The sequence below is a fragment of the Impatiens glandulifera genome, chromosome 4 (assembly GCF_907164915.1).
Source record: "Impatiens glandulifera chromosome 4, dImpGla2.1, whole genome shotgun sequence".
In the NCBI taxonomy this organism is placed as follows: domain Eukaryota; kingdom Viridiplantae; phylum Streptophyta; class Magnoliopsida; order Ericales; family Balsaminaceae; genus Impatiens; species Impatiens glandulifera.
This window is the reverse complement of record NC_061865.1, coordinates 10690594-10704489: the sequence shown is the minus strand read 5'-3', so window position 1 is coordinate 10704489 and position 13896 is coordinate 10690594. Positions and strand designations below refer to the sequence as shown.

At 26.3% G+C, this 13896-nt stretch overlaps 1 protein-coding gene across 1 annotated transcript; it reads right to left on the bottom strand.

Moving 5' to 3' along the window:
* Window positions 1-3569: 3569 nt before the first annotated feature.
* On the bottom strand, window positions 3570-5305 carry LOC124936009 (2-phytyl-1,4-beta-naphthoquinone methyltransferase, chloroplastic). The gene is made up of 7 exons (XM_047476461.1): window positions 5072-5305; window positions 4920-4984; window positions 4745-4835; window positions 4576-4664; window positions 4279-4474; window positions 4071-4170; window positions 3570-3899 (listed from the first exon to the last, which is right to left on the bottom strand). Exons 1-7 carry the CDS (start codon window positions 5213-5215, stop codon window positions 3799-3801), a joined length of 786 nt encoding a protein of 261 aa, XP_047332417.1. The 5' UTR covers window positions 5216-5305; the 3' UTR covers window positions 3570-3798.
* Between the last annotated feature and the right edge of the window lie 8591 nt (window positions 5306-13896).

Sequence of the window (13896 nt, the reverse complement as noted above, 5' to 3'; positions counted from 1 at the left end):
TGTTTTCTTTTTTGTTAATATCCTTATGTAACGAGTTTAATATTTCCATTGCACTACATTAATTACATAGCACATAACTACCACATTTAATGTTTTATTAACCATCCTATTAACCAACCACTATATTTAATGATTCATTAACTTTCCTACTAACCAACTAACATATTTAATGGTTCATTAACTTAAGACATATTTTTTTACAACCCTTTTAAGTTAGGAAGACAAACACATTAAAAATTAATAAAAATTTTATTGTGAAATTATATCAAAATAAAAAGTTGTCAAAATTATTTTAATAAAAAACAACCCAATAAATATAAATAATAATTTGAATGAAAAGTTGTCAAAATTATTTTAATAAAAGACAACCCAATAAATATAAATAATAATTTAAATAGTAAAAAAAAAATTTATAGGGATAAAAATCTACTGCCACATATATATATATATATATATATAAATATATATATATATATATATATATATATATATATATATATATATATATATATATATATACTAAAATATAAATAATTAAATTTATAAAAAAATAATTTAAATTATATATCAAAATATAAATAATCAAATTTATAAAAATAATAATTTAAAATATTTATTTAAATATAAATAATTTAGTTTATATAAATAATAATTTAAATATATATATATATATATAATAAATTTGAAATTAAAAAAAAAATTGAATAGTAAACTAGATTAGTTTGAAAATAAATGAACAAACTAGGTTAGTTTGGGAAAATGAACGCCAAACAAAGTTAGTTTGGAAAACTATTCTCTTGGCGGAGTAATTTAACTGGTAAGAAAATTTGTTTGTAAAATTATTTGTTATTTATATATAGTTAATTATAAATTTAAATTAAGAAAAAATAATAATTAAAAAATAATCAATTAATTATATTAGTTTAATTATTTAAATAAATAAAATTATTGAATTTGTAAATATAAATTTATTTTATTTATGTAAATCAAAATAATATATAACTAATAAAATTTTAAATTATTTATAAACTTAAATCACATAAGTTAGTTTATTTTAAAATCATCAATTTGACCGGTTATTATCAAAATTATTATTGTTTTAAATAACACAGCTAATTTCTTCAATTATTGGTAGCTTCTGAAATATTTATTTATTTTTATTTTTATTTTGACAAGTATTAGATTCTCATTTAATGTAATTGTGAGCTACATATATAAATTAATTTACCTATAAAATTAATACAAATAACTGATCATATAAATATAAAATTATATGAACAATTTTTTTTAAAGAAAAATTTCAAAAGATAAAGATGCAACAATTATGCTATGTGTTAAAAGGTCCCTCCAAAAACGAACTTATTTAAAAAAAAATGAGTTTTGATGTAGAACCAGTCGCTACACTGAAAAATATTATATTGATAATTGATTATATATATATATATATATATGACTTGAATTAAGAAATTCATACAAATTATATTATGGGAGATCACCCCGTAGAAGAACCTCCATATAAAAGATCAAATCATTATTGAAAAAATAAAAAATAACTCAAGATCTGATAATTTCGTCTTATTTGCTGCTAAAAAAGGAAAGGAGATGGACACGAGCTCGAAAAAAAAAATTCTAAACACAATAAGAGGGTATAAACAACAAACAAACCACCAACAATTAAAAGTATTATTTGAATCACAAAAATCTGAGATGAAAAATTCGATCCGACTAAATAAGAGGTTGCATCGAACAAAACACCAACTCAAATCTGAATAATGAAAAGAGAAACGAGACACCATTCAATACATGAAAAGAGAAACGAGACACCATTCAATACTAAAAATACTATAAAAAGATCGAAAAAGAACGTCTTTTCAACTTCTCTAGAGGTGTTCTCATGTTCCCACGTGATATGAGATATGAAAGCAGTTCAATCATATATATTATATATAAAAAGAAAACCATCATTTTTATCCATAAACTTGGACATATGGGTCATTTTTAATGAAATCAAATATTAATTAAAGTGTTTATTTTTCTCTTCAACAACAAAGAATAATTTTATTTAAGATAATAAACATGGTACATGACACTAACATGAAAACACGATAACCTTAAAGACAACAATGAAAAATAGAACAACTTTTGCGTTCAAACCATCAAGAGGTAGCTTAAGTGACAAGAATTGTCAGGTTTCATTCTCACTAAGAACGTATTAAGCTAAAACGGAGGACTATATAATTGTAATGAGTGGTTAGCTCTCTAAAATAAAAAAATAAACATATTTTGCATTCATCACATAGGTACCCATTTATCTTGCAAAGGTCTTGTATTCTGGTTGTTGGTATGAATTAGTGATAAAATTGTGATTATTTGACTTTATTGAGCCCAACACAGACACTTTTGTTTTTGGCTAGAAACATAACTTTTATTACAAGGAGCTACACAAATGCATACATGAAAAGGAAATAGAATAACAAAACAAAAAACAAAGCCAAGCATGTAGAGACAAAAACTTGATGAATAACAAGTGATCATCAAGTTCAAGCAACCAAGATAATAAAAACAACTAAAAAACATATGCAGCTTCATCCACATTGGAGCGATTAACTCAATCTTAGCTAATGAAGGCAAAACAATATGCAAGATCATGAGATACATGAATCTTAACTGCGATTAGGCAATTTTAACAATGTGAAACTGTTGGTTATAAATCTTAACTTAGATGGACAAGCTTAATTTGATACCTACTAACAGAGATTGCACACCCAACTGAAAATTGCTATTAGGGCTTGAGAGGAGGAACAGGATTGACTAGGGTTTATGCAAGACAATCCACATACATGACACTTAAACACGGAAATTTTTAATTGGAATCGAATTTGAGAACTTAGTCTTTAGACAAAGATTCTTTCTACATAAAGTATTCAAGTTGAAGGCAAAAAATGAGTTTTATTTCTACTTTCAATGTCAATTTTTCAACAATCGAAAAATATTGCCCATTTGCCAGGTATATTCAACAATCGAAACGAACAACTACATTTAGAGTTCCTTTGATGTGTAGATTTTTTTAGGTTTTTTCTTAAATCCAACCCAATCAATAGTGTTCTAATTTGAGTTGGGTAGCCATTCCACCCAAATTACATCAAACTTAGGGTGTGTTGGATAAATTTATCCAACTATTTTAATCAATCCAGTGAAACCCAATCACTCATTCTTGGTTGAATTAACAACCCATTCTAACAAATAATATAAAACCAAGGGTGGGTTTAATAAATTTATCCAACCCATTTAATTTTAAATTAACAAAACATCAAAACAATTTACAAAATTCATCTTACCACAATGACCATATATACCTTTGCTTCATCATCTATCTTCCAACTCATTTAACCAAGCATACAACAAAGTAAAGCTTTCCATCAACTCACTTTGAAAACATTACAAAAAATTCTCAAAAATCTGTAACATGGGAACAAGCAACACTAGACATCGTTGGCACTAAAAAAACAAAGCTTGATCACAACAAACAAAATTCACAGGGATGTAAATATTTAAAATATCCTAGTTGTTATATGTTGTCCCTTGTCACTTCTTACAAATAATTGCGTTTGGAAAATGATTTTTCACTTAACAGTCACAAAATTACATTAAGAACAACCCTCCAAATACATAGAGAATCCTTGCAGGTGGTTCCATAACAACATTTTTAGCTCGGAAATTAGCTGACATCACATCACTTAATAACAGGCATTATGCTATAACAGAAATAGAAGAATATGGAGATAAATACTAACTTGTCTATCGTGTAGCTACTAAGCATCCCATTAGGCCGCCACCGATCTCATAATGCTTAGCATTTGTAAACCCTGTTCCTAAAGCAAGATTCTCCAACTCAGTCCCTGTAAGAGAAGGAAATGCACACATGTTTAACAAAAATATTGTTATGAAACTGAATAGATTAAAAAAATAATAATAAAAATCTTGATAAGATCAATCAAATCTCAATAACTATATTAAAGGGAAACATGATGTTATTCGCCAAAATAAGTAATGTCAATGAAAAGGCAAACCTGTTAAGAACTCATTTATTGAGCCTTTCAAATATTTATACTCCATTTCAAGGCCATAGGTAGATGCCAGTGGAACAACCACACTGTCAATCATCCATCCCTTGATTAAAAAAAATAACATCAAATATGTTTTAGATTTCCTTTGTTAAAAATACATTACAATGCGTAAAATATCATGAAATCCAGTTGCAATTTCTACGATTATTACCTGAATTGACACAACAATAGGATTAGTACTCTTGTTGAAATCAAGTATAGATACTTTTGAACCCGGTTTAAGAACTTTATGAATTTCCTCCAAAGCTCTACGTTTGTCCATCAAGTTCCGTAAACCATAACCAATCGTAATTGCATCAAATGAGCAGCCGTGAAATGGCAAGTCAAGTGCATCACCTTCTATCCACCTAACACAAATTCAAGATCATAATAGAGAAGCCACCTATAGTTTCATTGACATTGTTAACAATTATTCATCAAAAACAACAATTAAATTACCAATTCTCACTTGATGTTCTTAAAGCAGGTGTTTGACTTTAATTGCTGTCGGGATGATGCAACTAATAATTGCTCCTTTGAGAAATCAAAACCAGTCACCTGCAATATATTTCACAATATGGTAAATACATGATAAAAAACACCATTAATCTTAAGCAGAACGAGAAAGAATAAGAGACCTGGCCGGTTGTTCCTACTTTCTCCGATAACAGAAATGCCAAATCTCCACTCCCACAGCATAAATCCAACACAAGATCGCCTTTTTTCGCACTAAGAGACAGATACATGATACATACACTCCAACATTACAGTAAAAGTCAAGAAACTAGCAAGAAAGAAGAGAAAAAAGAATACCCGCTCCATGATACAGCCATGCGCTTCCAAATTCGGTGCTGCCCTAAGCTCAATAAGTCGTTTAACTGTATAATCATGAGCGAGCGAGGGTGTTAGATTGTATTTGTGAAATTGAGATGTGGATCCAACTAAAATTGGATTGGAAAAAGTACATTGTCGTAGACGGGAGCAATGCGGTTGAAGAGGGCCTGGCGGTCGGTGGCACATCTTACTTGGAAGTGTCTATGATGTGATGTCGGCGGGCGTTGGGTGGCCGGAAGAAAGGAATGATGCATAGGTGCCGCAAGAGAAGCCATCGGATCGGAATCTGCTCTATGAGGCGGACGGCGACGGGCGTTTCCTTTTCCCTTATTAAGGCTACCGTAGTTATGTGTTTTATTAAAGTTTATTGAACAATTTCTAAAATAAATTTCAATTAAACTTGTCAAAAAAAATCAGTTTAATTAGGTTTGATACATAGGGGCTTCTTTATTTAAAAAATCCACACCAAATTCATTTTTCAATCAATCACTTCTTATCTATCACATCATTCATATAATTAACAAAAATATAAAAATACCCTCTATTTTAAATTATTATTTTATATTTTATTTATAAATATCAATACCCTTTAAATCTTTTTACCAAAAATAATCATTACTTTCTCAAAATTATCGTATATCATCTAAATTTTCTCTCTCTTGATTTTTTAAAAAACCCAGAACCTAACGCCTAGGTTTATATATATATATATATATAAGATAAATAAGTAAAAAATTTCCTTTCTTTGAGATAAATAAGATAAATAGTTATATTTTTTTATTATTTCTTATAAATATATATATATTTATTAATCTCTTTTATTTAACTAATTATAATTTAATATATGAATTAATAAAATATAATATTTATTTTAATTATTTTTTATTTAATATATTAAGTTTATTAACCAATATAAATAATATATAAATATATAATATTTATATGTATTTGTTCAAATATTAATTTTAGATATTATTAAATATTTAAATTTCAAGTATTTTTATTTATTAATTTAATTTTTTTTATTTAAATATTAAACACTTAAATTTTAGATATTTTTATTTGTTAATTTAATTTTTTTATTTCTTAATATTTAATTTCAGTATGTATTTAAAACTCAGTTTCAGATATTAATTTTCAATTTTATTAAACACATAGTTAATTTTCTATTTTTTTAATTAATTAATTTATATTTAAACTCATTAATATATATATATATATATATATATATATATTTAAATTATTATTTTTATGAAAATATGTTTTTTATAAGAACTCTTTTAATCTTGATTTTATTTTTATTTTAAAAGATTGTTTCTTCACAAAATAAATTATTGACTTTAGTTTTAAAAGCTAATTAAAATGTTGTTTTATATTTAAAATTTAAATTTAATAAAAGTAAAATAATATTATTATTATATTTTTATTAATAAATGAAATAATTTAATATTATAAAAATAATAATTATATACTAAGGCCTCGTTTGATGAAGGTGTTTTTAGAATAAAATCAAGTTTTTTATCCCAAAACTCAAAAATCTTATCAACCATCAAATCAAATAATTTTATTATTTATACCAAAACTACCTTATAATTTTATCTTCTTTCTCTAAACCATCATTCTTTCACCTACACCATATCTTCTAAAGTAAAAATTAGTCTTTAAATTTTAAAAACCAATTTTTTTATACTTTTTATATAAAAAAAAGCTACTTCCTCAACATGACAAGACAGCGAATATTTTCCACGTGTCATATTGGCGTGCAACTATTCATTCATCTTCCCCATTAAACCCTAGCTTTTTCTCTTTAACATCTTTCTTCAATCTCTCCCCCCACCCACTCTCTTCTTCATTAACATCATTTTCTCTCAATAATGAAGGAATCCTACTGGTATGTCATTTCTCTTTCTATTAATGTTGCATACAAGATGAATCCAAACATTATATTATAACTTAATAGATTATATATTCTTCATTTTCATGCATTCAGTTTTCTTTTCTACCTGTTATCATTGCAATCTGATTGGTATAATTTTTTTGAGGAATCTAGATTTTAGAGAACCTATTGGTAAATATTTTGTGATTTCTCAAATATTTATCTTTAGACCATTTAAATTGTTAACCATTGATTTTTTTAGACAATAAGATTAGTTGGAAACATTCATAAGAATCTTAGGTAGGCCAAATACATTATCCCCAATTAGTTTTTTATAGCACCAACTCTTTATGCCTAATATAAATAAATCTGAAAATCACTGATCAACTAGATACACTCTTTATACTAGAAAAGAGAATGAATGTAACTTCTTTATAAATCACAGATCAATCATGCTATTTGGGTTTATTTGAGTATAAATTTATAAATAGAAGATTATTTGATTTTGTTTATTTGATTAATAATTCATGTTTTTGTTGTGATGAAGGTTTCAAGAAACATAGAAGCTAGCATTAAGTTATTATTGATGTCACTTTTGTGAGCTGGCCGGTTTACTCCCACCAACAAGAAGTAAGTTGTGCTTTCCTTTTGTGAGCTGTTTTTTTTTGTGAACTTTCTCTTTTACTTTAAAGCAGTACATTAATTAGTTATTTTGATGTTGTTTTATCTGGCGCTAAGTGTCATAATTAAATAGAATGAACTTTTCAAATAAATCAAATGTAAGTTTTGATTTTTCTTAATTAAACACATGAACTTTGGATGGAGCTAAGATTATTCTAAGATTTTTCTTAATTAAACACATGAACCAGACCAGATCAATGGATTCCTTCTCTCAATTAGAACAGCTAGTGGATTAGCAACAAAATATTTGGATGGAGTTAAGATTATTCTAAGTGCTTTGTTTCACATTGGGATTTTTATGCTGTTTTTGAAAAAAATCTTGTTATTGAAAATATATGTTAGTTGGGTTTTTAGTAGGTTGAATTATATATAATATCCTTTATATTTAAAAATTATAAAATAAAGTAATTTGTTATTTTAGTTAATAAGTTGAATGTTTAAAAAGAAATAATGCGAGAAAAGTTTTTTTGCTAAATAAACACAAACATCCTTTTAACTGTGTTACTTAATTACCTACAAGTATACAAATTCAATACGATATATGAAATTATGAACCCCATCAAAATTTTGTATTTCATTTTTGCAATCAATTGAGTACGTGTTGAATAGAATTGGTTGGTTGGTTCCCCATTGGAGTAATGAAAACTTTATTTCTAATTTAATGTTTGTATTAGGGAAGAACATACAACCTAAGGACACAAAAAAGTAAGAGCAAGTTGAACTTAAAAAAATTGTTGTAGTTCTGCAATAATTATATTGGCAAACTTGAAACATGATTCTGTTTCTAGGTTTTGGTTTATACAAATCTATACATGTTCTTGACAACACAATTTTAGGGTTCTATGTATACTAGGATTCGAACTTTAAAATTTTGGTCAAGAATCAAAACATTTGGTTTCCTAGGTCTCAATTCACAAATGCAAATCTTGACACCCCAAATTTTAGGATTTAGTACTCTTGAAACATTTAGTCTATTAGGTTTGCACTTGAACAAACCAACAAGGAATCTGATTCAATCCATAGATGCAAAATCTGAAACATTCATTGTTGCAATAAATAACTTAAGTTCAATAATTTTTTTTTTCTTGTTTCTACTTTGTTGAGTGAAATATATGTACTTAATTTGTTTCCATTGTTTAAAAAAAATAGTTTATAAATAATAGTATTAAAATTTTAGATAGTTTTACTTTTATTTATGCAAATTAAAAATTGTTCATTTTGTTGAACATTTTTATTATATTCATTTTATACCATAAGAAACATTTTTTTTACAAGAAACATATAAAGAACTCCATAAATCATAAAAATAGTAAATAATGTAAATAAAAAAAAAATCAAAAATTGTTGGTTCAAGTAGACAGCGGACCCATAAATGTTCGCTTTTTTAGTATGAGTTATGTTGAAAAAAAATCGTATGTTAGACTAAGTCTCGTTTACCAACCAACTCTATTTAGAATTTGTGACAATAAAAGAGACATTAACAACATTACAAATGAAAAAGGATGCAAATGATGAAGAAATTAAAATACCGAAATTAAATTAAGAGAGAATTCAACTAAACAGATTGTGTTATTTCAAGAGAATGCAATTAAAGAGAAAAAATGATTTGCAACTACATATTGATACGCTTAGTATGCATTTTCGAAACATGTTTAAAATTTTCTCTCTCAAGCATGTTTTGAAATACAGACTAAGCCTATCAATCTGCAGTTACAAATCATTATTCTTTTTAATTTTTGCATTCTTTTGAAATGACACAATTTTGTTTAGTTGAATTCTCTTAATTTAACTTTAGTATTTTAATCTCTTCATCTTTTGCATCATTCTTCATTTGTAAAGTTTTCATTGTCACAAATTCTAAATACAGTTTGTTGGTGAACGAGGTTTGGTCTAACATACGATTTTTGATAAAAACGTGACTATTTATAGTCTGCCAGCTGCTTGAACCCACCATTCTACTTTTGATTTTTTTTATTTACATCGTCTATTGTTTTTGTGATTTATGAAGCTCTTCATATGTTTCTTGCAAAAAAAATATTTTCCATTGTATAAAATGAATATAATGAAAATGTTTAAGAATTTTTAGTTTTAGTTTTCATAGTAGAATGTTCTAAAATTTTAATATTATTATTTATAAATTATTTTTCTGAAACAATGTAAACAAGTTAGGTACAAATTTTACTGAACAAGGTATACAAGTTTCATTTTAAGAGAGGCAATTTTTTTTTTAATGTCCAACTTAAGCTATTCATCATAACAATGATAAACTTAATGCTTTATATAGACATACCAAAATAAATAGACATACCAAAATAAATAGACACACCAAAATAAATTGATTAATTTGTAAATATACCACCACTTTAATTTGTTGCTCTATCCCCCATTCCAAGTTTCATATTTTTTTTATGAGTATTGTGAATATTTTCAATACATCTAGTGGTCTTACAAGCACTGTGGTTTAAAATAATTAACAATAAATTGTTAACAATAAAGATTAATATTTGAAATGTTAATAAGTGCAACATAAAAAAATATATTTGGTATGTTACTAACCATTCTTCGTCAATGTTCGTTTGCGTTTACTGACCCTCAACAATATGAAGCCCCACCATGTATATTTTTTTAGCCATGCGTTTTGTTGCATTTTTGCAGTATTTGGGATTATCAAATTTAGTTTTCATTACAACTCAGTCTTTGTGGTTAGGTGTGGAGCTTCTTTAAATTCTTTTTAGCACGGGTCACAAAATTTACCAATAAGTTTTGCAAAATCTAGATTCCACAAAGTATAGAATACATACAAAATAATTCATCTTTCTTTCTTCACATTCTATTCAGTTTTCTTTCAGTTATCATTGTGATCCAATTACGTGCATTCATTATCGGCAGTTACTGCAAAACTAGTTATTTTTTCAGAAACGTAGACATTTTATTTAGAAATTGACAATTTGTGTGTTAAAAATGTTAAATGTATTTCTGGAAACGTTTTGAAAGTATTTATATAAGTTGATAGGTTGCTTAAACTTGAAATGTGCATGTCATGTTCTCAAAACAATGTTATCATATTTTAAAACAACGTTGTCATGTATTAAATTAGAATGAAATGTTTTTGGTTAGTTTATGCATTGTCATATTTCTCAAACTGAATTGTTATGTTGTATAAATTGTAGGGTAAAGTTGTGAGTATTGTATTGTTATATTGTTTATATTCCATTGTTATGTTTTATTTATTTATTTTTGGTTACAATTTGCTTTTCTGTATAGGGTAACATCTATCATTGGATTTCTGAGAGTTCATTGCATATTCAATTGTCTTGCATTAAACGTGCATGACATGTTCTCAATACAACATTGTCATATTATTCTCAATAACGTTGTCATGTTGTATTACATTAGAATTTAATATTTATTAAACTGAAAATCGTTTTTTTAAATTGGAATGTTATTTTTTTTATTAAACTGAAATGTGATGTTTATTAAATTAAAATAAGAAAACATGACATTCCATTTTAATACAACATATAGACAAATTGTATGTTCAATTTTCTTACATTAAACTTAAAACGTTAATCTATGTTTTTAATACAACATTGTCATGTTCTTAATACAATGTTGTCATGTTGTATTAAATTGGAATGTCTTGTTTATTAAATTGAATTAAGCGTATCAAGTTAATGAAGCTTAAAAACTTACAAAAACAACTTCAATACGTATAATCCAAGATAATTGAACATAAAGATTGTCAATTTCAAAATCAAATGTCTAAGTTTATTATTTCAGTTTAAGAAAATGACATTCTAGTTTAATAAACCTTAAATTTTAGTTTAAGAAGTATGACATTCTAATTTAAAAAACATTACATTATAGGTTAATATAACATGACAACATTGTTATGAGAACATGACAACTCTGTTATGAGAATGACATAAATGTATCAAGCTAATGAAACTTAAAAACTTACGAAAACAACTTCATTGCAAGACAATTTTGAATTTTGAATTTCTAAATCAAATGTCTAAGTTTATTATGTCTAAGAAAATGTCATTCTAGTTTAATAAACATTAAATTTTAGTTTAATAAGTATGACATTTTAGTTTAATAAACATTACATTTTAGTTTAATACTACATGAAAACGCAGTTTTGAAAACATGGCAACGCTGTTATGAGAACATGACAACTATGTTATTAGAACATGACATAAGTGTATCAATCTAATGAAACTTAAAAACTTATAAAAATAACTTCAATACATTTGAATATAAAGATTGTCAATTTCTAAATCAAATGTCTAAGTTTATGATTTAATTATGACTTAATTTTTCTCTGATTGAAATGAAAGGTTAATAATAATGTTGATATTATAGACATTGATTGATTTTAGGTTTATGTGTTTTGATCAGATTGAAGATTTAGAAGATTATGAAACTCCAAATGGTCTGAGAACGATTAGGAATTGAATGGGTGGACAACGATGAACGAGAAGAAATTGGCGGAAGAATGATCTGAGGGAAGGAGAAAGAAACCCAGATTAAGATTTCAGAATATATTTTTTTAGAAAAGTTTATTATCTTCGAGAGCATTAGCTCTGCCCTTGATAAAAAAATTATAATTATATCTGAGAGCACAACTGCTCTCGGTGAAACCTATTATTTCTTCACCGACAACTCTATCACCGACACCGTGCGAGTGCATTTATCGCCCTCGGAGAAAATAATTACCGAGGGCATTTTGGCTCTCGAGGTTCGAGAAATTCTTTAGTTTTGAGAATTTTAACCTCGATTTGCGTGTTAGGAATTTTCTTTTAAAATAAAATATTATTTTTAAGTTTTTTAAATTATTCTTAAAAACCTTTTGAAATTAATTAAAAATAATTAATTTCGGGGTTCAATTTTAAATAATTCGTGAATTTACGGAAATTAAATCATAATTTGATTTTTTAAAAATTCTTTAGTTTAAATTAATTAAACATAATTAATTTAAAATATTATTTATTTTAAAACAGAGTCGTCAATTGATTTTTGAAAATCAATAAAAGTTGACATATGTGTACAAACGTATTGACTAGAGTTTTTTTAGTTTGTAGTTTGATGATACTCGGGAAAAGGCTTTCGCGCTTCATTCTCCATACTTGTTTTAAAAACATTTTATACTTATAAAGTCGACTTTTGAAAATAGGTTGTATGACGTCTTATTTTACCAATTATTTTTCCGGTCCTAAGCATGCATAAATTTTGTGCGTTTTTAAAATATTGTAATAACAATATTTAAATATTGGTACATATTGCTCATGACGTTAACTTATGGAGAAAAAATACCTTAAGAACCTCAGTTGTTTTAAGTGTGTTAGAGTTTAGAAATAAACACCAAACAAGTCTTAGTCAAAATATTATTTTTGAAAAAACATCCCAAAACTATCTTCAAAGCATTTTCTATTTTTACGGGATTTTTAGAAAATGATTTAAAGGTCCAAAATTATAACTAGATATATAAATCATCGGTCATAGCTCAAGAACATCGGTCGAACTTCTCGGTTTTCAACAACACCAAAGTTGCAAATTTTGTAATTTTGATTTAAACTTTAATTCTTTGATCCAAGGGTTTGAGTAGCTTCACAAAGTTCCCAGAAACATGTCGATCATCATCTCAAGGTATCAAACAACCTGGATGATGATCAAATCGTTCAAAACAGTTTGTGATCAAAAATTGAATTTTTAATTTTAAAACTATTTTGAAATGAGCTATCCAATAGCTTCCTTATATCTCATATACTTAATTGGTACCAAAACAAAAACATTGGCGGTTTCTTTTTGACCAAATAAAAACTTAAAATTTTTGATTATTTTGACTTTGATCAAACATGAACGGGATGGATTAAACATGATCCAAACAGTTGTCCGACATGATTACAATCATGTTCGAATGCTTTCTAGGATATGATTCAAGAGAAATAGTCCAAAATAACAAATACGTATTTTTTATTTTTAAAATTCAAATTTAAGTTTTTCTGTTTTAGGTTGATTGATTGTCTCTAACATATCCAAAAAGTTTATAAATGATCGTAAGAATGATTTCCAACCATAAAACATCATAAACATCAAACATACAAACTTATCTAATTTCAAATATTAAAATTTCAAATTTAAACTTTAAATATTAATTAGAGAGTAATTGGAATCTTACCAAGGATTGTAGAACACTCCTTGTTCCTTAGGGAAACTTTTGGGATGCTTTTAACACCTTAAATAGAAAATTTGTAAATCCGAAAACTTAAAACATTAATGGCGGTTTTTTATTTTCTTCGATTTGAAGGTGAGAGTGAATCTCTTGCCTTCGAAATGATTCAAGGGTAGCCATTAATGGCGTTTTGGCTATTCTTCCAGCCACTTGACGAAATAGGG

What these genes read in the sequence shown, in the direction of transcription:
- LOC124936009 (XM_047476461.1), bottom strand. Translation starts at nt 5,215, where the DNA reads ATGGCTTCTCTTGCGGCACCTATGCATCATTCCTTTCTTCCGGCCACC. An exon ending in ATGGCTGTATCATGGAGCGG is followed by an intron (nt 4,836 to 4,919) that starts GTATTCTTTTTT and finishes TCTGTCTCTTAG; the next exon opens with TGCGAAAAAAGGCGATCTTG. An exon ending in AAGTAGGAACAACCGGCCAG is followed by an intron (nt 4,665 to 4,744) that starts GTCTCTTATTCT and finishes AATATATTGCAG; the next exon opens with GTGACTGGTTTTGATTTCTC.